The 23,213-nt window shown below is 40.9% G+C and overlaps 1 protein-coding gene across 2 annotated transcripts; it reads left to right on the top strand.

Annotated features, from left to right (window-relative positions):
* Window positions 1-282: 282 nt before the first annotated feature.
* sfpq (splicing factor proline/glutamine-rich) lies at window positions 283-22,153 on the top strand. Of its 2 annotated transcripts, XR_011105755.1 has the most exons (12): window positions 283-994; window positions 1,707-1,895; window positions 2,045-2,346; window positions 2,741-2,836; window positions 3,149-3,345; window positions 3,459-3,543; window positions 3,655-3,766; window positions 3,853-3,901; window positions 5,292-5,398; window positions 21,190-21,235; window positions 21,566-21,664; window positions 22,052-22,153. XR_011105755.1 is itself a non-coding variant. In XM_068747110.1 (10 exons), the coding sequence occupies exons 1-10, from the start codon at window positions 350-352 to the stop codon at window positions 8,944-8,946; spliced, it is 1,893 nt and encodes a 630-aa protein (XP_068603211.1). In that variant the 5' UTR covers window positions 283-349; the 3' UTR covers window positions 8,947-9,312. The 2 variants fall into 2 exon arrangements, 1 of the variants encoding a protein (XP_068603211.1); XM_068747110.1 differs by lacking the exons at window positions 21,190-21,235; window positions 21,566-21,664; window positions 22,052-22,153 and adding an exon at window positions 8,836-9,312.
* The last annotated feature ends 1,060 nt before the right edge of the window (window positions 22,154-23,213 follow it).

The raw sequence follows: 23,213 nt of genomic DNA, 5'->3' as shown, positions 1-23,213 counted from the left end.
TGGAGGAGATGGTCCAAATCGTACTAAGGCGACGCCATGGCCCACCGTCATAGTATGGTGGGCTTTCCTCTGATTGGCTACCGCTCTCATTGTACCCTGCCCAATCATGGCCCCTCATCTCTAAATTTGACCAACCCCATCAACAAGAGTAAAAGTATAAACCAATCAGATGCGGAGTAGGGTGGGCCAAACCTTCACCGTAGTAGTATTTGTAATTTAGTCATTCCGAGAGAAAAAAAAATACAACCGACGGTCGCCATTTTCCAGAAGCGCAAGCAGTGTACCGACGTGGGGCAGTTTTAAATATTAAACCTTTCAGAATTTAAAGTGTACGCTTATAAAAGGGTCAATGTCTCGATTCAACAATAATCGCGGCGGCATTGGAATGAATAACTTCCAGGCACGAAGAGGTGGCGGAGTTGGCGGCCCGATGCGAGGTGGGATAATGGGAAACCCAAATGTCAGGAATCATCCTTTTCAGAATCAGAACCAACACCGGAGGGGTGCAAACAACAACTTCAACAGGCCCCCGAACCAGGGAGTCCCAGTCAGTCCACAGAAGCCTCAGCAGAACCAGCCGCTTCCGATCATCCCTCCACCGACCCCCGGCCCTGCGCTCACCATGAAAGGCCCGATGCAGCAGCCCCAGCAGCAGGAGCAGCCGCAACGGAACCCGCCGAGCGCTTCTCCTCAGGCCAAAGTTCCGTCTCCTACGCCCAAACCGAATGTCACATCCCCTCAGCCGAACCAGCCGAACCAGGCGAGCCAGAACCAACAGTCGAAGCCAGTGCCTGGCAATGCTAGCAGCACGCAGAAGCCGAAGCAGCCTCCACACTCGAACCCGAAATCTACGCCACAGCAAGGCCAGAAGACAGGGCCTCATGCAGGCCAGAGAGCACCGCCCGCCGGGGCGAAGAGCAAACAGGAGCGAGAGAACACGGGGCAAGCGGCCACAAACAGAGCCGCGGCCGGGTCAGAAGGGGGCATGACAAAGGTTTTTGACATTATTATTATTATTGTACATTTTATGTGGTGGGTGGCGTCGATAGCCATTGTGTCTTTGCCTGCTAACGTTAGCCTTTTCTGTTCGCCTAAAGGTACGCTCGATTGTGTTATAATGTAGCCCGTGGGGGGGCGGGCGCTGTGACTGTAATGCGTAGCTAGGATTCTATCACCAGCTGCTTGTTTTGCGGTACGAGCAGTGACTAAAAACGGGCGCTCTTTATTTGAGTCCCTCCAACTATCCGCCATCTTGTGTTTTATCCGTTAAGTAACCAAAATACTACCAAATATATCATGTCAAAAACTAAAGAAGCCTCTTGGATGAGAGGTGAAACGTCTTTAATCAACCTTAAGCAAGCCCAGTTGATTTTGTTTCGCTCTTTTGATGGGGTCAAAACAAAATAGGAAATATGTATAATGTCCCCAAATCTGTTTTGCCGATTTGTGTATGATAGTTTGACCCCCATTTTTTAAAAAAACATAATTATGTTGTTGTTGTTTCTTAACACACTGCTTATGAACTGATTGGCGTTTATGCGAATGTCTGCGATTTTACAGATAACTGACCCTCTTAATGGAAATAATTTTTGGGTTTACTGTTTTAGTTATGCTCATTAATATTGTCTATGTATTGGAAAATGAATGATGGTATCGTGCATGTTTACACAAGAGAGTGCTCATTTTCAATTTTCGTTCCTGAACAGGAATTCAGGGCGACGCTGTCCATGCTGCTGAAACCTGGGGAGAAGACCTACACGCAGCGGTGTCGCCTGTTCATCGGCAACCTGCCCAATGACATCACGGAAGACGATTTCAAGAGGCTCTTTGCCAAATATGGGGAGCCCAGCGAGGTCTTTATCAACAAAGGCAAAGGATTTGGATTCATCCGTTTGGTATGGCTAATTCTTACGTTTAACCTAATTGAAATGGTGTGGGGTGTTTTGGAGCTAACTTTCAAATTCATGGGGAAAGTCCCCCCGTCCCCCCCCCCGCTCGATGAATATTCCTTAACGTTGTTTTTTTCCCGTTTGCTATCTTACAGGAGTCTCGTGCACTTGCGGAGATAGCAAAAGCTGAGTTGGACGACATACCCATGAAAGGGCGACCGCTGCGTGTGCGGTTTGCCACACACTCTGCAGCGCTGTCTGTGAAGAATCTGTCTTCTTTTGTCTCCAACGAGCTCTTGGAAGAAGCTTTCTGCCAGTTCGGGATGGTTGAGCGGGCTGTTGTTATTGTCGATGACCGTGGGCGCTCCACGGGCAAAGGAATTGTCGAGTTTGCCTCCAAACCTGCTGCCAGGAAGGCTCTTGATCGGTGCAACGAGGGCGTCTTCCTTCTCACTTCGTAAGTGTCGTTTCCACTAAGCCGAAAATCACGTCTTTGGCATTTCAATTGAAACGTTGCCACTGAACTGCTGGAATGCCTTTAAGCATGAGTCGCTATTTGGCTGGCATCGCCAGTTACCACTGAAATACAGCGGCAAGGGAGGTGTAACATACAACGGCACTGGTGCTGCACTCACTTTTTAAACTTTGTCAGAAATTGTCATAGAGCTGAATTGTTTCAGTCTTATTTATTTTATAGTAGTTCCATTGCTTTCAGACCACAGTCGCTATTTGAAGGTCGAAAGTGGAAGCCGCGAAGCTTCGTAGTGTTAAACTTGTACTTTGTTCATTTACGATAAAGGATATTTGAAACCATTGCCTATTCTTTTTTTGGTTCGTTCCACCATTTTTAGGTCACCCCGGCCTGTTGTCGTTGAGCCTCTGGAGCAGTTTGATGACGAAGATGGTCTTCCCGAGAAACTGGCACAGAAGAACCCCAGATATCAAGCGTAGGCATATTACAGCAGAGTTATTTTAAGTTTGACTAGATTTGGGTGACTTATGTTCTTGTTGATTTGAACAGCAGTTGGTGTAACACGATACGGGGGTTTTTGAAGGCAAGAAAATACTACTGTTTGTGTGGAGTAACATGTAAATGTATGCAAATCAATTAAGGGTGTAGAAGGGGTACTGGTAGTAAAATGTATTCAATCCTTTGAATTTATTGTGGACATTTCTTTGGCAGATCAGGATTATATCTGGTGCATGTGCAGTCCTGTTAACGTAACGTGGTCGGTTCTGCTGATTGTTTTTATCTTCAGAGAGCGTGATGAACCGCCCCGTTTTGCTCGTCCCGGCACATTTGAGTTTGAGTACTCCAAGCGCTGGAAGTCCCTGGATGAAATGGAGAAGCAGCAGAGACAGCAGGTGGAAAAGAACATGGCTGAAGCTCGTGAGAAGCTGGAGAGCGAAATGGAGGATGCATACCATGAGCATCAGGCCAGCCTACTCCGACAAGGCAAGCCTGCACCAGTTAGATGTCTTTTGTCCCGCTTTCTAATACTTCAGGAAATAAACAAGCATTGATCAAAGTGCGTTGGTTAAGGGTATTTGTTTTATGCATCCTCTCAGATCTGCTGAGGCGCCAGGAGGAACTGAGACGCATGGAGGAGTTGCACAGTCAGGAGATGCAAAAGAGGAAGGAGATGCAAATCAGGTACTCCACGCATTGCTGTCAATGATGGTTGGCCTGGTTCAGTTTGGGTCATTGTTGTATTTGTAGCTGCGTTGGATCTCAATAGATTTACGTTTTCATTGTTGCGTACAGACAGGAAGAAGAACGTCGCCGGCGGGAGGAAGAGATGCTTCGCAAGAGAGAGATGGAAGAGCAGATGCGCCGCCAGCGTGAGGAGAACTACAGGATGGGCAACTTCATGGACGTGAGTGACTATCTTTACAATACAATACAAATGCAGTGAAGATAGCAGCTTATTAATATTGCTCTGCTTTCATGTCTGTTTTAAAGAGGGACCGGGAAATGAGGATGTCTGCTGCTGGCTCTTTGGGCATGGGCGGTGAGTTCATTCCTCTGATTTCATTGACTTTTCAGTGATAGACTTGCGTCTACTGGTAAAGTGAAACCAGTGAGCGCATATACAACACTGTTAGAATGTTCTTTCTCTCATGATTGAACACAACTACAGTAGTCCCTCATTTTCCGCGGGGGTTACGTTTCAAAAACAACCCGCAATAAGTGAAATCCGCAATGTAGTGATCTTTATTTTTTTACAATTATTAAACATGTACATAAATGTTTTAAGGCTGTGGTTAGGGTTAGGGTTAGGGGTTAGGGGTTAGGGTTTAGACACGTTTAACAGGCAGGCATTAATCTAAATAGATTGTTTCAGTATTATAGAATGAAACCAAAGATCAAAACCTTTTCAGAACGAAACATTTGTTTGAGAAATAAAAATATATAGTACGTACAGTAAACGTTTTCCTGTTAATAATGTTAAGGTGTGCAGGTCGAGGAAAGAGCAGCTTGGAGTGCAAAAGAACAAACATTCTACTCGTGCTGTCTTTAGCCTCTCACGGGCTGCTTTATTGGATAGCTTAGCACAGCGGAACGGCAGCGGCTACATATATAAACAGGAAGAAGGAAGCCCAAAAGGGACGTGACGTTTATGCTCCTACAAAATAAAAGCCTCTTTTTACACAGAGAATAAGAGCGCTATTAAACAAACGCTTAACAAATAAACATGATAGCTTTTAGAAATAACGAATTTAATTTTAATGATCAACCTACGAGGTTGAACACATGAGAAATGATTAATAGCAACTCGCGCGTATTTCACAGTTCCTCCGACCGCGCCCCTTCGTCCTTGCGCCGTTCCAAGGCGCGTTCAAGCGCAAAAAATAAAATCTGAACAATTGCATTAAAACTCCGCGAAGTCGCAGAAGATGAACCGCATTATATCGAGGGACTACTGTACCACTATTTAACTATCATTCCAATTTGTGGCGGCTGTAGCATATTTATTCTGTCGTTAGAGGAACCAACACAGTCTTCCAGGCATGTGTATACACACATCACGGACGAGAAGGTATGGATTTATTTGGGAGTGTACATGCGTTTCGGTATAGAATGAATTAATTACGTTCGCATGACATGACCTAATTTGAGCGAGCTTCCTTGTTCGCCATTGATGTCAGTAAAGCAATTTGAAGTTTTATTTTCTGTGTTCATTATACTGTATTCAGAGTTATTAATGCAAACAAACCATCATTTGAAAGCATGTGAACTCTGACATTGTGGAGATGCTCAAGAAGTGGAGAGGTGTCTTCACTTCCATGATGAGACTCTGTAAATGTCTGGTTTATAGGAAACTAATTTGTTTTGCTATCAAAGAGTTGCATTTTACGAAGGCCGAGTTTGTATTAGACTTGTTGCTGTGTTTCTTTCAGATATGCCTTTTGCTGCAGCCAAGCAGAAGTTTGCTCTGGCTGGACTGGTCTTTGAGGGACAGCAGGGAATGGGACCAGCTTCTGGAGCCTTGATGGGCAACGAAATGGTAACGTATCCTACTTTTTATAAGATCACTAGTTAAATGTAGTCTGTGTTTGTCTTTCCTTTTTGTTGGAGAGACTCCCAGCTGATATTAAACAAAGGCACTTGCTGGCCCTGTAGGATCAGGAAATGGTGTCGCCATCTGTCCTCACATTGCTTGCTGGTTGGTTTCTGAATGTGACAGATGTTGCGTGCCTAATAAGGTTTTTGTCGGTGGCGAGCCAAGCCCCCTGAGTTAGATTCACTTGAGCCTTCCTGCTATGAAACCATCAACCTGCACTAAAGTAAAAATAAATTGCTTTCTGACAAGTGTAGACAGACTTCTATGGCATTGCGCAGTCCCATCATTGTTTGTACACTGGCCTGGTACTGCAAGTCCTGTCCCATGTGAGCTGGACAGGCACTTTTTCTTGATCAAAGGCAAAACAGCACAGTGTCTCTTCCATTTAATTTTAAATGATTTTTCATGTACCATCTCTCCTCAGATGTGTGAAGATTATATTTTTGGTTGGTAGTTTGAAATCCTGTGTAAACTCTTTTTGTACTATAAGCCAGTATGAGACCTGTGGTCACTTTGCAGTTCTTCGTTTGGACCAACGACCATTTCTCATTAGCATTTTTTTTACTAAATACTAAACATTTATGGTTTTTAGTGCAGGCTGATGGTAGGAGGCATGAATAAAATGATAACTCCATATTACGTAGTGGATATTCTGATGGGCAGGGGGGCAGGCAATGCAATGCCTTGTTGTGTCTGTGTTGATGCTATTGGCAAGCACTGGACAATGCTCTGTGGTTCTTGCAGAATTGTAATGCTAATGCTAGGTGAGTTGAAGCCCGAAACTTGAAAATAGCGGGTTGAGTGTCTCAAAAGTTTAGGCTCTGATTGAAACTTGTTTCTAGATAAATAAAGGTCCCAATTTGTGAAGTATAAGATTGATGTGACGTTTTGTGGTGATATTTTCTTCAGGGCTGGGTATCGCTAAAAAAGAACTCTGGCTATCATCTGACTTTGATTAACTTTTTATTGCTTATTTTATTAAATCAATTTTAAAAATGAAATTTTGTATTTTATTGTAATTACTCTCTTTAAATGAGAGAACTTGATAATCTGAGAGTAGTTGGGGGAACCTAATTCACTCTGCATATGTTTCAAACTGGACAAAATAAAAGTGTAATGTACCATAAATATTCTAAATAAATGCAGCAGTCCAATCCAGCATGTTTTGGAGATTAATGGCTGACCTTTTTTGGTTTCAGAATGCCAAAATAGAACTGGTGTAACTATTATAATTTCTATCAGTTTAAGATCTATGTCCCTGCTTTAAATTATCTGCCTGGGAGCAACATGCTTTAATACAGGAGGACAATATGTCTCAACAACAAGCTTTTGGTTTTCTGTCAGCAGTCCTGGCTAACATGCAGTATTAAATTCAGTCAGTAACTGTGGACAAAGCATTTTTCAGTACTTTCTAGTACTATTTGGACAGTGTCAGTATGAAAGTTTTTTGTTTTTTACCCAGCCCTACGTTTGTAGAATTTGATTTAAAAAAGAAAATAAAAATCAGTTACCTGGTTTTATTTAGCTGTCAATGCATCATCCACGTTAGTAGATGTTGATGGGTTTTTTGGAGGGCAATTCCTTTTCTTCATGCTAGAAAAAAATACATTTTACTGTTGCCTCCATTCAGAACAGTACATTGCTTCATTTTTTACACCATATTTAAACAATCAAATTTAGACTCAGCTGATTACCATGTACCATCCTCTGGGTACTGCCTCCTAAAACACTGGCTGCATTTACATGGACACATTTAATCGGATTAAAAGCCTGATCGGTATAAAAATGCTTCATGTGGTCTGACCCGATCAAGATTTTATTCTACTCGAGAGGGGCCGTTTATACTGATTCATAATCCGATAATGGCACGTGAAAACACTTACTCTGAAGTTTCGAAGTTTCCTTCCTACGCGTGTCTTTGACGTCAGCTATAGGCGCCTCTATTATTTTTGGAAGCTAGAAGAAGCAGAGCGAACGAAAGACATGGCGGGCGCAGGACAGAACCGGTCAGTAGGCTACCTGAGATATTAAACATGTTACCGGAGATATTAAAGGAGGAAAGTAACAACGCAAACCGGAAAAATGCCTGAAATAACGCTGATGTTTCAAGCAGAAAAGGGCGGAACGATGTTTTGTTACAATGGAAGTTACTATACCTTCTTCTACTATTTCCAGTATAAATGGTAAAGTTATGCATGTCAAAATAATTTATTCTCATCAAAAGTGTGATGCATGAACACGCAAGTCTTAATCAGATCAATATTTTTAGGGTCCATGAACACAGTGCATCCGACCATAATTTTAATCCAAACTCTGATCGGATTAAATAAATTTTGTCCATGTAAATGCAGCCACTGTTTCAAAATCTTAAAACTGATTGAGACACCATATTCACACAACACCTGATGTCAGTCAGGAGAGAAAGCTTAAATTAAGAGTTTTCCTTTTGTGGTCCGTGGTACACAGTCATTGGCAATGGAACAGTTTTGATTTTACATGAATCTTTGGCGTGTGGTACCCTTTGTGGTTTTACATTGTGGTTTTATTCTCAAACTTGAATCTAAAGCTCTGTCTAATATTAGACTGCTGGGTAGAATCACTATCCTGTTCATTTTTACCGTGTGACATTTTATGTTCTGGCCACAATGTTCAATTTTAGCCATCTGCTTAACTCGGTTTGGAATTTCGGACTGACTCGCTGCCACCCTTCTGTTTTCATAGGGCATGTCTGAGTTGCCATTTAAACTGCATATTGATCAGCAAGTTGATCTTCTTTGATAAATGGTCTTGCTTAATATACATGTAATCTATACATTTAATTGAGCCCATGTGCCAACATATTCCTCTTATATTTCTGGCACAATCTTTGTACCATAAATCATGATAACATTAGTTATTTCTACATGGCAGTGTCATGAGAGCTGCTGTGAATATCAGTTGTGAGGTACAGGTCATTCATGCAGAAAATTGACGGTACCTAATTCTGTACATAGTTTCCGAGGAAACAGGAAAAATATCTCAGTTTAGTTATTTGCGTAAAAGAAAAGAAGGTAAATCTGGTGATTTAGAGTTAATAGCTATTAAAGACAATAGGCTAGTCTTGGCATGCACTGGAGAGACCATACTACATAGGCACTGACTAATAAAAGCATTACCCTTTCTTCCTTTTCCGTATGTAACCTGTGGCACCTGTGGACCTTCATATTGGAACGAACGGTTTCTTCGGCTGTGTCTCCTGCTGGTTGCGTTATAAATCTGCTCACGACATTAAACACAACACTCCTATTGCCACACACTTCACATGGACATGAACTGTGTGTACTGAACACACCCAATGCCTTGCATTCCTTTCTGCTTCCGGGTCATTTTGACCCCGACAGCGCAATGAGCGCTTTGCCCAAGGTGGTCCCCGGGGAATGGGTCCTGGCAACGCCGGGTATGGCAGGGTCCGTGAGGAGTTTGATGGCCCTTCTAAGAAACCTCGTTTTTAAGCACTGCTCTATGATGCTCCCTGCAGCACCATTTGTATAGATTTTTCTCAACAAGCGTGAATTCCTTGTATTTAAGTTTAAATTGTTGCTACATCTTAGCCTGACAATTTACTCCTTTTTATGAATAACATCAATATTTTTCATTTTTTACTTTATATTGTCATTAGTGTGGAAGTAGAAGTCACCCTCATGTGGTCTGTCAGTTACTTCTGACCCGTGTATAATTTTCTTTTCTAGATGTATTATGCTCTGTGAGTCGCTGTGAAGTGATAATTGTAACATTTTCTCCGACCTTCCTAGAGCTGTGTTTTCTGCCATGCCTTTGGAGTTAAAGCATGTGTTAATAAAGAGACAGTGGTTCTAAAAGGTCAAACCTTTAACATTTATTCCTAAGCTTGGAAGGCTACAGTGCTTTCAGAGGGCAACCGAATTCCAGTGCCTGGTTGCAACAATGAAATAATAGATGACTGCCACATTAGGTCTTAAAGGGTCTATGTGTGATTTCTCACATTCCTGATCTTAATATTTATACGCAATGGAAAATATGGCGTGCAACTCTGGCTGAACCATATACACGCACAGCAAATGCCACATTATGGGCTTTGTTTTTTTCCACAGATGAGGTAATAAAAATAATCCCCTAAAAATTAAGTGTAATTTAGTGAGAGCAGTGGCACATAGATATCTGGACTGGACATCACCGAGCATGTAAGATTTGTCAGAGGTCTTCAGTATACAGTTTTGCACTATGATAACACTGCAATGAGTGAAAACACCTTAATTGGACTCTTTTTGAAGTGTTTCACTTTTGTAGACTAAATGAGCACACCGAGTCATTACATTGTGCTTTTACAATCATCTTCGGGAAACCAGAAATAGGACACATAGAGCCTTTAAGAAAGCCTGTGGTATGTAGTCTGGTTGTGAGTAGCCGTACGAAAAACATGTTTCTCATCCAACTCAATCCGCCACTGACACAGTCCGTGTTTCGAGACTGAGATTATTAACTACGTTTACATGCAGTACAATATTGTTCATTCTAATAATGAGATTGGCATGCGAGCAAAATCATTTCTTACAGATTGAGATTGTTTCTGCCAAAGTTGGGTATATGTTTTACCCTGCTTTGTGTATCAGAATTGGCTGTGTCTATTGAACTTCAATAAGCTTTTAGCCTCATGGGAGAGATGCTGACTTTGCGCCTAAAGGTGTGATGTTTGTACCAGCGTAAAGCAGATCTGCCTGCAGTATCCCAAACATACATGCGTTATAAACAAGTTAATATCATTCTTCCAAGTCGTATTCACACGTGCACGGCCTACCTGGAGATTTCTGAAAACTAACCAGACAGTTAGACGTGCGTAGATGTCAAATGTGTGAATGAGCTTGCCCATATATGACCCAAGTCTATCCCTGCCAGCTTCCTGTAAAATGCCTTGGTAACACAAACCTGCATGTAAACGTGGTCTTGTTCAGGGTACAACAGAATTCAACTGGGTTTGTGTGATAAGAGTACAGTTAGTCTTTACTGAACTAATCAAACAGCTTACTGGAATTGTTAATATTTTAGTGACGCCTTGTAGTACCATGGCAAAGCTGACTCTGCAAGACTGGCAAGGTGTTTGGTTGTACTTGCATTGTAGACAGTTTGAAAGCATGGTAACCATCACAAACTAAAGTAGAAAAACTATTTTTAATCCATTGGTTACTTGTCATATATTTGATTCAAAAGTAATACTTTTGTGTTGGTAAAGCTACATGACATTAGAGTCATGTCAAGGCACATTGTTTGGCAATAGATTCAGAATAGCCTTGGTGAACCAGGTAATTAGTTATGATTACCTTGGTGTGTATTGCTGTGGAACATGTCTGTTGCATCTTTCCATTTTGTTACAGACCAGGTATTCTATTTCAATGACAAGGGGTTAACCCTTTAAATATTCAAATTTAGTAAATTTTGCATTGCCTTTGTGATGGAATAGATATACCAGCGACTTGAGTCACAGAAGTCCTAAGCATGTTTTCTTGGCTGGCTTGTTTTACTTTGTGGCAGGTGGAGAGTACTTTTATTTTACTTAAAATATGACTTATCCCAGTTGTCTTGCCCTTTCTTTATTTTATATATAAAAAAAAACCATAATGCTTGGTGTCAATGATTTCGAAACAATTGAAATATACCCAGAAAGTGTTTGGAACTTTGATGGGATTCCCTTTTGATGACATTTGGACCCTGGACTGCAACTCAACTATAAAAACTGCTAAGATGTCAGCCTATTTCAGAATTTGACATTACTCCCATATGAAAGAAGTTACTCTCGTCTACAAGTGGCATTCATATAGTTACTCTGCTGGCCACTCTGCATTGATCATCAGTCAGTACCAGTTTGGCATCACTTGGACGCAAACAGATACTGGCTTGCCTCAGCCAGCGTTTCTCAGTTTTGTGGTGGGAGGAGATGGGCTTTAAAAGTGAGTGTAAGTATTCTTGCGTTTATTGTTAACTTGTATATTTGACTGCGTTTTTGTGATGAAGCAAGGCACTTCATAGGGATGTCCCGATCACGTAATTGGAAATGGGGCCCAGCACGTGCGGCATGACATCACTTCCTGTGACACTATTGGTTGAGTGCTGTCATGCGGGGCAAAATACGGAAGCAGCTTGAAGCTAGTCACGCGATGTCTGCGGTGTAGAAGTATTATGAAGTGGATGAGAAAACCTTGCGATTGAGGTGCTGTTCATTTTATTATCGTATCTGGACTCTATATCGGTTCAAAATCAAATGACTGGGGGGGGCAAAAATCTTGGCAAAAATAACCTGATCGGGACATCCCTAGCACCTACTACTTTTGCCCTGGCACTAGCTTGACGGACATTCTCTGAACATTTCTTGAGGTTACCAGAAGGTTACCCACAACAGGGATGCCTGGTGCCACTTTATCACACTTAACCTCTTAGTATAAAATGATAACAATTTATAGTCATTTTTAGAGTGTCAAGTGGCTTACTTGGACAACATTTGGACCTGTAACGCAATGTCTTCACTGCATCCCATAAGTTTGTTTTTCCATGTTTCATATAGGCAAACACTCACTATGTCAGATTTTGAGAATTTTTCAATTACATATACTTTCCTCTTGTCCACAGTCTAACAAACTTGTAGAAATTAGCTTTTCAAAACTACCCAAGAACTCTTCCCTCTTGATGTGGCATCTCGGATCCCTCCATAACACCCGGAATGGCTGCAAAACACAGGATTGATGATGCTTGATGGGATTTGGTAACATTATTGGATGTCATTGACTGTTCATCTACAATGTTACGTGTGTTTGTGTTACTTTTTTTTTTAACAGGTTTGACCGTCTTTAAAGATTATGGATTGTGGAGACATTTGTGGCCACATAGCATGGACTCAGAAATGCTTGTGAAGACAAAAACCTCCAGTCTTGTGCAAACAACCTAGATTACAGTGGAGGACCTAAACTCGGATTAGAAGTGCAGCCTATGAATGGGTAGCATATGAATAGACTGCAAGGCAATGAAGCTGGTATAGCTTTATGTTCCTCTTGCTCCAAGTCGCCAACCCTGAAACAGTCTGCGTAACCATTTCTAAACATATTTTGAATAAGGGCTTACGTTGTTTGAATATTAGCAAATGTACTATATTTTACAGTTAATTTTGTAGAAGACATGACGTACTTGTTTGAATTAGTTCTTCAGGTTTTGGAATAGAAGTCGGGTGAAGGCTCTTGTTGTCCACATCACCAGACTGGCGTTTGTCAGTCGTGTATCTTTCGGCGCAGAAAATGTCCGATCAGTCTGGAACCAGTTTACATGTGTAAACTGTTGTTATTGGTACTGGTGTATAAGTTATCAGGCCACAGTCCAAAGCTCCAGATGCAAACTGAAACTAAACTAGCTTTTTGTTTCTTTCCCAAGATCAAACTTGCGTTTTCTAGTTTTAATAGTGTTTAGTTTGCTGCATATTTTCTAGGTGGCTAAGTTTAACAAATCTCAATGAAATGTATTTCTAGAGGCCTCTGTTTAAATGTTTTGCTTGTCCATGGATTCGTCCTTTCCTTATTAGTTTCTCGAAGAATTTAGTATAATGAAGAAAGCCTCTTGGATTTACTTGTGTAATGCCAGCTTGTAAATCAAGACTGTAGTGTGTCCGGCTCAGAGGACAGCAACAGATTTTGACTAAAGATTGACTTAAGTCAGTGATAGTTAATGTTTGAGAGTTTTAAAGATATGTCTGCTAAATTTAAAGACATGAGTGAATACGACAGCAGCAAAATTTCACATTAATAATGTTGACGTTTATTCACCATTTATGATGGTGAATGAATGTTGAACAGGATTAAGAATGTTCCCCGGAGAGTTGAACAACTTCCAAACAAGAACTACAAGCTCTTACGGAGTCCAAGGATTGTAACTTTTGAAACTTCCAATGTTATATCTGTGTCTTGGTTTTGTGTACAATTTCTTTTTCTTTAACAGGTTTGGCCATCTTAGAAGGTGTTGGAGTATGAGAAGGAACTTTCCAAACCAAGAAACTCAAAAGTCTGTAGCTTCTTATGGAATTGCTTTATTGATGTTACCAGATCAGTCGTGAGGAACGAATGGCACCAGTTTTTGTAAAGATGCCAGCCATTACACCAATTTAGCATTATTGCTAAGTTGGAATATAGTTTTAAACATGTCATTTATCTCCAACATACACAAGACTAAATGTACTGAGTTAAGAGTTGTAGACCGCCTCTGTCTCAGAATGCTTTCACTTTGCACTATTGGACTCAAACGGAAACCAAAACTTTGGCACTGAGGTTTTCACAAGAAGTTCATAATCAAGTAGGGATGCATCAATACTATCCAGCAGTACTCGATACTTAATGTCCTAGGTTCATCCCTAGTTTAAGGATTTTACCAGCGCATTTAACAGACTACAAAGTCCTGGGAGGTCCCCCGCTGCCAAAACACAAACTGCGTTTTGTTTTCTATGAGGGAAACCAAACAGTAGGAGGCAGGAACTAGCCTAGTGCTGCTACTGCTGCCAACAGAAACTAGTGAACTGAATTGGAAAGAACAATCTGGTTTACTTAAAAACGGAAAAGAGTAGTGTAGTTTCAATAGCTGTTTATTGTCATTGGAAAGATGGCAGTTTAATTTTTTCGATCAGTTAACAATCCATTTGCAAATTGAAGTTAATATTTCATTTGTGTGAAATTAATTCAAACATTACATGAGTAGAAAATTAACCTTAGGTATTTCAGATGGTAAATTTGATGGGTGCTGGCACCCGTTGAGAGGACTGAGCAGGCATTCAGTACAGCGGCTTCCCCTTGTTTTCTTTAAATTAAATTAATAACTACCGTAATTTCCGGACTGAGTGCACCCGATTGTAAACTGCGCCCACTAAATGTAAAAACAAGATTTTGTGCATACATCTGTATAGAAGCCGCAGGTGTCCACGTTGTAAGATATTTACACAGAAAAAGGGTTGCAAAGATTTTTAAAACCTTTAATTTGATACATGGTTTTTTTCTGAACAATGCATGTAACACGGCAAATACAGTATACTACCGGAAAAGTCTATCTTCTGCGTGCTAAAATTACAATCATATATACGTATGTATATGGATCTCAAACGTTCTTATTCTCTTCGTTGTCACTCTTAATGTGACTTAATGTGAATTCTTCATGTTGCGTCTTACCGTCGATTCATTGCTGCCAAGCAGCTCTATTTCGTCCTTCAGTAGCCAGATCCATCCATTTTCTTGTAGATGAGACAATTGTTGGCTCGAGATTGTCTCGTCCTCAGTCCTTTTATCCACCTGCGGATCACAGGTGTTGCTGGAGTCTATCCTAACTGACTATGGGTGAGAGGCTGGTGAATTCGTCGCCAGTGCATCGCGGGGCCACACTTTCTGTAACTTGAAAGATGCATCATAAGCATTTCTTCATGTGTTTTCCATGATGAGGGTGAGGTGCAGAATTTAATGTCTTTTATGTAATTCAGTATCATTGGTCCACTATGACCCATTTAATTTCAATGGTCTGATGTGAAGAGGCTAAATGTATTGGCGTCATTTTTAGCCCGTAAATATCCATAAGTTAGGCGCGTCGTTGTAAAAGCTGCAGGGTTCAAAGCGTGTGAAAAACGTAGCGGCTTATAGTCCGGAAATTACGGTAAACCTTTTTTCAATCGCATTCTTAGGTTCTTTGTCGTCAAACAAAATTTAATATGAACTTTATTCACAGACCACGGTAAGGTTGCCTCTAATTAACAGCCTATTTCATCAAAGCCTTGGTGATTGCCTTCTGAAAAACAAATTATTGCGAAGAAACCATCATCTAAAGATTCTGATCACAAATGTTCTGCAACGCAATTTGACTTTGCATTGTTAAAGCTAACATTGAAGCTAACGTAATACAGTGGAACCACGGTTCTTGAACAACTCTATAGTCGAACAACTCGGTATTCGGCCCAAAAACGGGAGTTTAAAATGACTCTGAAGTTGAACAAATTTTTGCCGCTCAAACAAACGAATAAGCCGAGGCGAACCTAGCACGCACAAACGAAGGCGGAGTCTACCCGAGCAGGTTCAGTGTGAGTCAACCGGCCATAGGAGAAATATTGTGTGCAAATTCTTGGTATGCATGTTTTTTTCCGCTTTGTTCTCTTTAGCTCTTAGTCATGGATCCAAAGGAAGGCAGCAAGCAGTAATACCACTGGGAAAGAAAAGAGGAACATAGCGAGAACAACTGTTGAATTAAAGGAGGATACAATCACCAAATATGAAAATGGCCTCCGTTTCTCGGATCTTGCTGCTCAGTATGATACGGAGAAATCTACGATTTTGAATTTTCGTTAAAAAAAAACTTGAGTTGAAGAGAGAAGGGAAAAAAGCCCAGAAAGGACAGTTACCCAGTCACATTATGGAGGAGGACTCCCTTTCAAAGGAATAACCCTTCCCTCACCCCACATCAATCCACATATGCCATCACCACTCAGCCAAAAAGGTATGTAAATGATAGAGAATTGGGTTCAATTAACTTTTATTCTTTTGTTTTTCATATTATTTACACTTTTAAGTGTTATCTGTTTAGATACACAGTTACATATTAGCATAAATGGGCATTGATCTGGTGCATAGAACGGATTAATCTGGTTTCCATTCTTTCTTAAGGGAAATATACCTTCTGTTCTTGAACAAATTGTTTTTCAAATAGTATGACTGAACGAGTTATGTTCGACTCCCGGGGTTTCACAGTACGATTCTTATTTTTTTTTTGGAGGTCCCAGGAAGTTAAGCCCTGTACTACACCCCATCCATATTTGCTTTATGAAATATCCTCAACCAGTAAGCTAATGACAGAACCTGCACTAGTGCGCCTCACCCAAGTCGTTGGCAGCCTGCCTGGGGCAGGAAGCCCCATGCACCTTACGGTTGAAGAGAGGACGCTGTTATGCCTGTGTGATGGTGTGCATGCTTCATGTCACTCGGTCAATGAGAGTTGCGTTAGCTGCTGTCGGCTAGCTTGTCAAAGACAGGCTGCTCCTGTCCACAGTACAGGCTCTTCTCTGCTGTTGGGTTACATTGACGATGAGTAGTTCTGCAGAAGTCAGTGGACAGTAAAGCCTGGACTTGTTTGCACTGCAGCCAGAGGTATGCTTACACAGATCAGCTGAACAAGTAAGGTAAGTGTCCCATCCATGTTTATCATACAAGATGCATAGTTGTACATTAACTTAACTCCTCTCTTATACCATGTCACTGGACAGTGACAGTTAAAGGGCTTCTGGCATCACACTTGGAAAGAATTGTATCACAGTGCAGATCTGTTTTACCTTTTTTGTGTGTGGATGTGGAAAAGCATTATTACCCATGCTGTGTGTTTTTGTGTGTGTGGTTGTAGTACTAGTAACTACATACAACTGAGTCACTGGGTATTGCTTCATTTGTTTCTAACCAGAGATGTGGAACAAAATGTTGTCATATGTCATCGTTAAATCTGGAAAGAGACAACACCATGTATTTTTGCAAAATGAAAAATGTATACATTCTGCACCTTAAACCTTGTACAAATGTACAAGTTATTTCATTTGTCTTCTCTCCAATCAGCTTATGCGGATTTTCCTACCTAATCTAGAAGCTGCTCCGCAGTGAAAATAGGCAGGTTGTGTGCAACGATGATCAGAGTCGGCATTAAAGACCATCTCGTGGGATGGCATGTTCTCTTCTAACGTGTCTCCCTGCCGTGCCACTTTTACATCTTTAAAAGTTTTGTTTTGGTGTCTTCAGCAAATATATCAATTAACCCCAGAAACTCTTTTCAGGCCTGGTTGTAAGAGCTAATGAAGACGAGGATTGTGCACTTTTTTTTTTGGTGGTTTGCTTCCATTTAAAGCTCTTCAAACAAAGCGATCACTTTCTACACTTCACTTGATAGGAAGAAGCTACAGCAAACAAAATAATTCTTTAATCATCTAAGGTTTGTAAAAAATAAAAAAAAGTAATTCAAAACTTGTTTCTAATAAAAATCAGTTTCGGTAAAAGAAATTATGAAAATGATGCTGCTGTGAAACGACACACTGCACATTACAGTGTGCATGAGTTGCTGCTCTTCCCCCGGCCTTACCGGCTTCCAGACAGATTTTTCTTTTTACCTTGATCAAGTGGTTCAGCTTCACCGGCTAGTTGCCGATGTCGAGCTCCCACTGTCCCCTCTTTCTGCCTCTAGTTTTTTTCTTATTTCACTTCTTTACCCCACATTCGCCTCTTCTTCCATACCTGTGCTCTTATGTGGTAGTGGCGTTTATTTGGGGGGTGGGGTCTATATATTATTTAGTTAATTCCTTTGTGAAGCAGCACTGTGCTCTTACGATTACATGATTGATTTTTAAGCTGGTAAAATTGTGGGGAATCACCTCCACGAATGTTTTAAAAATCACGACATTGATTGGAGAGCTAATCTGATTGTGCACGTTCCAAATTTTAAACAGATTGTAATTGTTCGCCAAGCAGCCGTGTTTGTCGGTAACGCAAACACCGGGTAACATACTGATTGCAATGGATTGTTTTTGCCCTTTCTAGAAACCTCAGGGTCACATTACAAAAATCTCACATCAATTTCCAAAAAGTTCAGGCGGGCCCTTGTTCTCTGAACCACTGCAAATGAATAAAATCTGACTATTGGTTGTTTATCACAGATTGTGTGTACTCTATATTTACCCTGGTACCTGTCATACTACGTCTGACACTCTCTGCCAAGTGTCAAATGTGATGTTTTGTGTTATTGGGTGGGGCTGTCTGCAGATTGAAGTGAAACGTGTCACTTCCTGCTTGGGTTTCTCTGGGTGGGATTAACAGAAATGACATGTTGCCGGTCCAACCGTTGCTGCAGTCTGCCTGTCGAGTGATCCTTGTACCACAACTGAGACGTGCTCCTTGACTATTTTTCATTTGAAATATGAATGATTTCCTGAGTTCCGCAGTTGTGCACATTTCTACTAAATGAAGGCTTTGAATTTAAAATTAAAACAATCACTACGCTTGTAAAATACAGCAGGCGTGTTTGCATCGGGCGAAAACAAGTAATTTACCAGTGCATGTAAGAAATTGCTATTTTTCCCTCCGAGTCATAGTATAGTTGAGTCTAAACCAGTATCAAAACGGGAGACAAATCTTCAGATTCTGTGTAATTCTCCCATGTTTGACATCTTTGATGTCCATTAAACATTAAAGTGATGCGCCTTATAAACTGCTAAGACTAACTGCATTCCAAGTCATCCATTGATGAACATCTCCACATTGAGTACCCTCAGTGCTAAACTGTCAGTTACTGAGTCAGCATATATGCTAATTTAGCAGCTCACACCAATGGACCATTTAGCTAATCTCTTCTAAAACTGGAATTTCGGCTTGTCCCATCAGGGGCCACCACCGCAAATCAACTTTCTCCACTTCACCCTGTCCTTTGCATCGTCCTCCCCAACACCAGCCGCTCTTATGTCCTCCCTCACTACGTCCATGTATCTTCTCCTGGGTCGACCTCTAGCCCTGTTCCCTGGCAGTTCCATCCTCAGCATCCTTCTACCGATATAGTCCCCGTCTCTCCTCTGGACATGTCCAAACCATCGAAGTCTGGTCTCTCTGACCTTGTCTCCAAAACGTCTAACCTTCACTGTCCCTCTTATTGTAATTTCTAATCCTGTCCAACCTGGTCACTCCCAAGGAGAACCTCAGCATCTTCATCTCCTCCACTTCTAGCTCCGCCTCCTGTCTTTTCCTTAGAGACACTGTCTCTAAGCCATACATCATGTCTTGTAGACCTTTCCCTTAATCCTCGCTGACACTCTCCTATCACAGAGCACACCTGATACTTTCCTCCCCCCGTTCCAGCCTGCCTGCACACAATTCTTCACCTCCTTTCCACATTCTCTCCATCACTCTGCACTGTTGATCTGAGGTACCGGAAGTCTTCTAACTTCTTTACGTCTGTTTCTTCTAACCTCACTGTTCCTCCTGCGGCCTTCTCGTTTACACACACATACTCTGTTTTACTACTGTTCACCTTCATTCCTCTATTTTCTAGAGCAGACCTCCACTTCCCTAGATTATCCTCTACCTGCAGATCACAATGTCATCTGCAAAGAAACATCATATTCCAATGAGCTTCCTGTCTCACCTCATCTGTTAGTCTGTCCATCATCTTGGCAAACAAAAAGGGGCTCAGAGCTGATCCCTGGTGCATCCCACCTCTACACTAAACTCCCCTGTTACTCCTACTGCACACTTCACTGCTGTCGTACATGCCCTGTACTACTCATCTCTTTATTATGTATATGTTGGTTAAAATTAGTCTTCCTCATTATATTTCTAAAAGCTATTTGGATTTGTTCTTGAACAATGTGAAAATAATCAACGTTGTCTATCACTTGAAAGTAAAATCCTTATTATACTGTCACCTGATTTCTGCTGGAAAGCTTTATCCAGAATGTTTGGACTTGATAGGTAGGGTGTCAAATATTCCATTTACATTGGTGAGAAAACACATTTCGGTTTAGAGGAAAATGGCGCGCACACGCCAACGGTCCCGGAGCATAGCGACCCCAAACACCGCTGTGTCCTACAATACTTGTGCCCATTCAGTTGAGATACAACGTTTTAGGACGTTGGAACCCTTTGATTCCACTTATTCAAAGCATCATAGTTTCTGTCTGTAGACTTTATATAGTGTAACTACACTTGAAAGTGTGCTACTCATAATATCCGAGGAGGAAAATCGAGACATAGTTCTTCTCAGGAAAAGATTGATCATGTCGGACTGTTGCTCTCCTTTCCGCTTTCCTTGCTACTTTAATTAAAACTCATTTTGTTCTTCCTGTTCAACTTGAACAACTTGTCATGCCGGTGATTCTCCAACCATTTTGAACAAGTTCTTTGGGACCGTGACATGATGATTTTTGTTTGTATGTAGCCGTTGTTTCATACCTGTAAAGGGTCATGATGCTACCTGCTGTGTATATTTATTACTCTGTTCAGCCGTTGCTCTGGAAGCTGTCCAGATCTGTCTATCTGCACTGTGATCAATTTCCTTACAAATCATCACTTCTGATTGGCCAAAATTTATATCGTGACCCGAGTGTGATGCCAGAATATCCCTTTTGGCCTTTAATGGCCTCCATGTAAATGGGCGTCGCCCAAAGTCTGTAAGACTATTGAAAAGGGCCAGGTCTACTTCTGCACAAAGTATTGAGGCAGATCCCAGCTGTGTTTCTTTTCTCTATTTTCATTTCTTTCCAACAACACCTCTGATGTGTCAGTTTGAAGTCCAGTTTCACTTGGCTTTAAAGCTTCTCCATGGATTGCAACACATTCAAACCTTGTCTTGAATTTCTAGTCCTCTCTGCAGAGTAAATAAATGAATCAACTTATTGGTGTTTAGAAGCCTGTATAAACCTGTGTATATGAATACATTTACACAACTAATACAACACATGAACAGATTAACACACATGATGTTGATTACTTTTGTTCACATTATAACACCATAATCTGCATTCATTGTTTTGAGTGTCCAACAGTCACTGCATACACAAAAACACACGTAGAGGTACACGGTGTCATATCATGTCATGGTGGCAACCTCCAAACCGTAATGCTGCTGTAAAGCAGTTGATGGTAAAGCTGTGCTGGTCAGTTCGCTACCGGGGTCTCATTTGTTTTCTCTCGCCACAGGAGCCTCAACGAGTTGGAGACTGAAAAGCCACGATGTTAAACCCCGGTAAGACTCGCATGTAGAATGCAAAACGTCAACAGTTTGCATAAATGCATAGATAACATGCTGTTACAAATTGTGTCTTTGTAACATCAGAGGAGAACATGTTTTTTGTAAATGGTCATATATGACTTCTAAAATGCAGTAGCATTCAAAGAACTGAAAACTATAGAATCAAGACATTCACCCATGAACTTCCCCTGCTAAGCCTCAATAATATCTAACACCAGTGGGGATGAGCAGGGACTTGGTGCAACATTTATTTCCATTATTCAATCTGTTCTCTTTTGAGTCTAAGTTTAAGACTAACTGCTGCACCTTTTCTGTTCCTGTTAGGTGAAATAGCACGTGTGGAAAAAAATGCCAGAGCTGCAGAAGATTCAGCACCAGCACGATAGTGATGTTACGATGACTTCGCTGCTCGTTACCCTGCAGGTTATCATCCGAACATGAGTGATTTATATATATATATGTTACGCCCTTAGAGTTCAATCAAGGATCAACTTTGTTCTTGGGTTTTAACAGCCATTTATTCGAACAAGAGGTCTTGAGCTTGTCACAATAGTGTCGAATGATGCCCAAACAATGCCGTGAGAACTGAAACAAGATAAAATATAAAGACTTAAATTAATTTATGGATTAGAACTGGCATAAATGACATAACTGCACATTAAACAAAAGCACAAATATAAATCACAGGCTTAATTGGCTTCACATAAACACTAATTACAGATCAAACAAACTGTACCTCATTAGCCACAGACTCCAAGGGAATAAAGATGAGGTTTAACGACTTCTTAAAATGTGTTGTTCTTGCTGCAGGTGGTGCAGTGCAGGGAGATATCCAGCAGAGGGCAGACGTGGAGTCCAGAGGAGATTTTGTTTCTTGGTCATAAGTTTAAATAAAAAATGGTGTAAACATGAGGTTGGTTCTTTGTCTTTCTTCATTTACATTTTATTTATATAGCGGCAGATCATAACAGAAAGTTATCGCAAGGCACAGGCACATAAGGCACATAAAGACAGCTTTATTTATTAAAATGTCATTTGTGACTTTTAACTACCGTAATGCTGTCTGTGCTATGATGAGCTCTGAAACCTCACTGAAGAACAGCTGACTGGCAGCGGCTTTCTCTAAAATCTTAGACAGAAATGGAAGGTTTGAAATTGGGCCTGTATGTAGTAAGCTAATACATCAGGTTCAATTTTTGGTTTTTTGAGAAGCAGTTTAATGACTGCTGTTTTAAAAGACGGGTACATAGCCTGTAAGTAAGGATAGATGAAATTATATTTAGCAAAGGAATTCTAATTAAATTATTGTAGTGAAGAATATCAGACAGCAATGCTATATCTAAACTATTATATTTAAAAAAACAATGTTTCTGAAATAAAGTATTGTGTGATTAAATACATTAAGTATCATGTAGAGACAGTTTGTTTATTTCAGGTATATATTACACACTTGGCTACTAGAGCACTCAGTCCTGCTTCAGTGCTTCTTTTCTGAAGTTCCTTGAGGCTAATCCAGTTACAGCTGAGGGTAAAAGGTGCAAGGTTTCCTGCTACATCACGCTTGTATCCTGAGGGTTGGCTGTCGACCCTGGAGCAGATCCAGACGGTGGGGGAAGCAAGATGATACGAAGGAGCCTGAATGTACGAATTATCTGAGGAAGGTTGAATGTGGGCTATCTTGAGGGTTTGTAGGCTGAGATGCACCATAACACTGATTCTAAACAGGCTGCAGAATAAACAGAATTTATACACTACCTACCTAGTACATATGTAGAAAAGAATTGTCATAGACAAAAGAATATGTTTTAATCTGAGTAAGAGTTCCACTGTCACCACATCTCCATCAAACTGACCAATGGCGGAAGAAGCCTGCACGTGATCAGGGAATGTATTTAAAGCGTGTGTTAAAAACAAGTTCAGGGCGCATCAACAATTTATTTTGGGGAAAAAGTATTTGTAATTTTTTCAAATT

Source organism: Brachionichthys hirsutus, chromosome 13 (genome assembly GCF_040956055.1).
Source record: "Brachionichthys hirsutus isolate HB-005 chromosome 13, CSIRO-AGI_Bhir_v1, whole genome shotgun sequence".
Taxonomy (NCBI): domain Eukaryota; kingdom Metazoa; phylum Chordata; class Actinopteri; order Lophiiformes; family Brachionichthyidae; genus Brachionichthys; species Brachionichthys hirsutus.
The sequence above is the reverse complement of the archived record's forward strand: the minus strand, read 5'-3'. Positions and strand labels throughout refer to the sequence as shown.

What these genes read in the sequence shown, in the direction of transcription:
- sfpq (XM_068747110.1), top strand. Translation starts at nt 350, where the DNA reads ATGTCTCGATTCAACAATAATCGCGGCGGCATTGGAATGAATAACTTC. An exon ending in CAGAAGGGGGCATGACAAAG is followed by an intron (nt 995 to 1,706) that starts GTTTTTGACATT and finishes GTTCCTGAACAG; the next exon opens with GAATTCAGGGCGACGCTGTC. An exon ending in AAGAACCCCAGATATCAAGC is followed by an intron (nt 2,837 to 3,148) that starts GTAGGCATATTA and finishes TTTTATCTTCAG; the next exon opens with AGAGCGTGATGAACCGCCCC.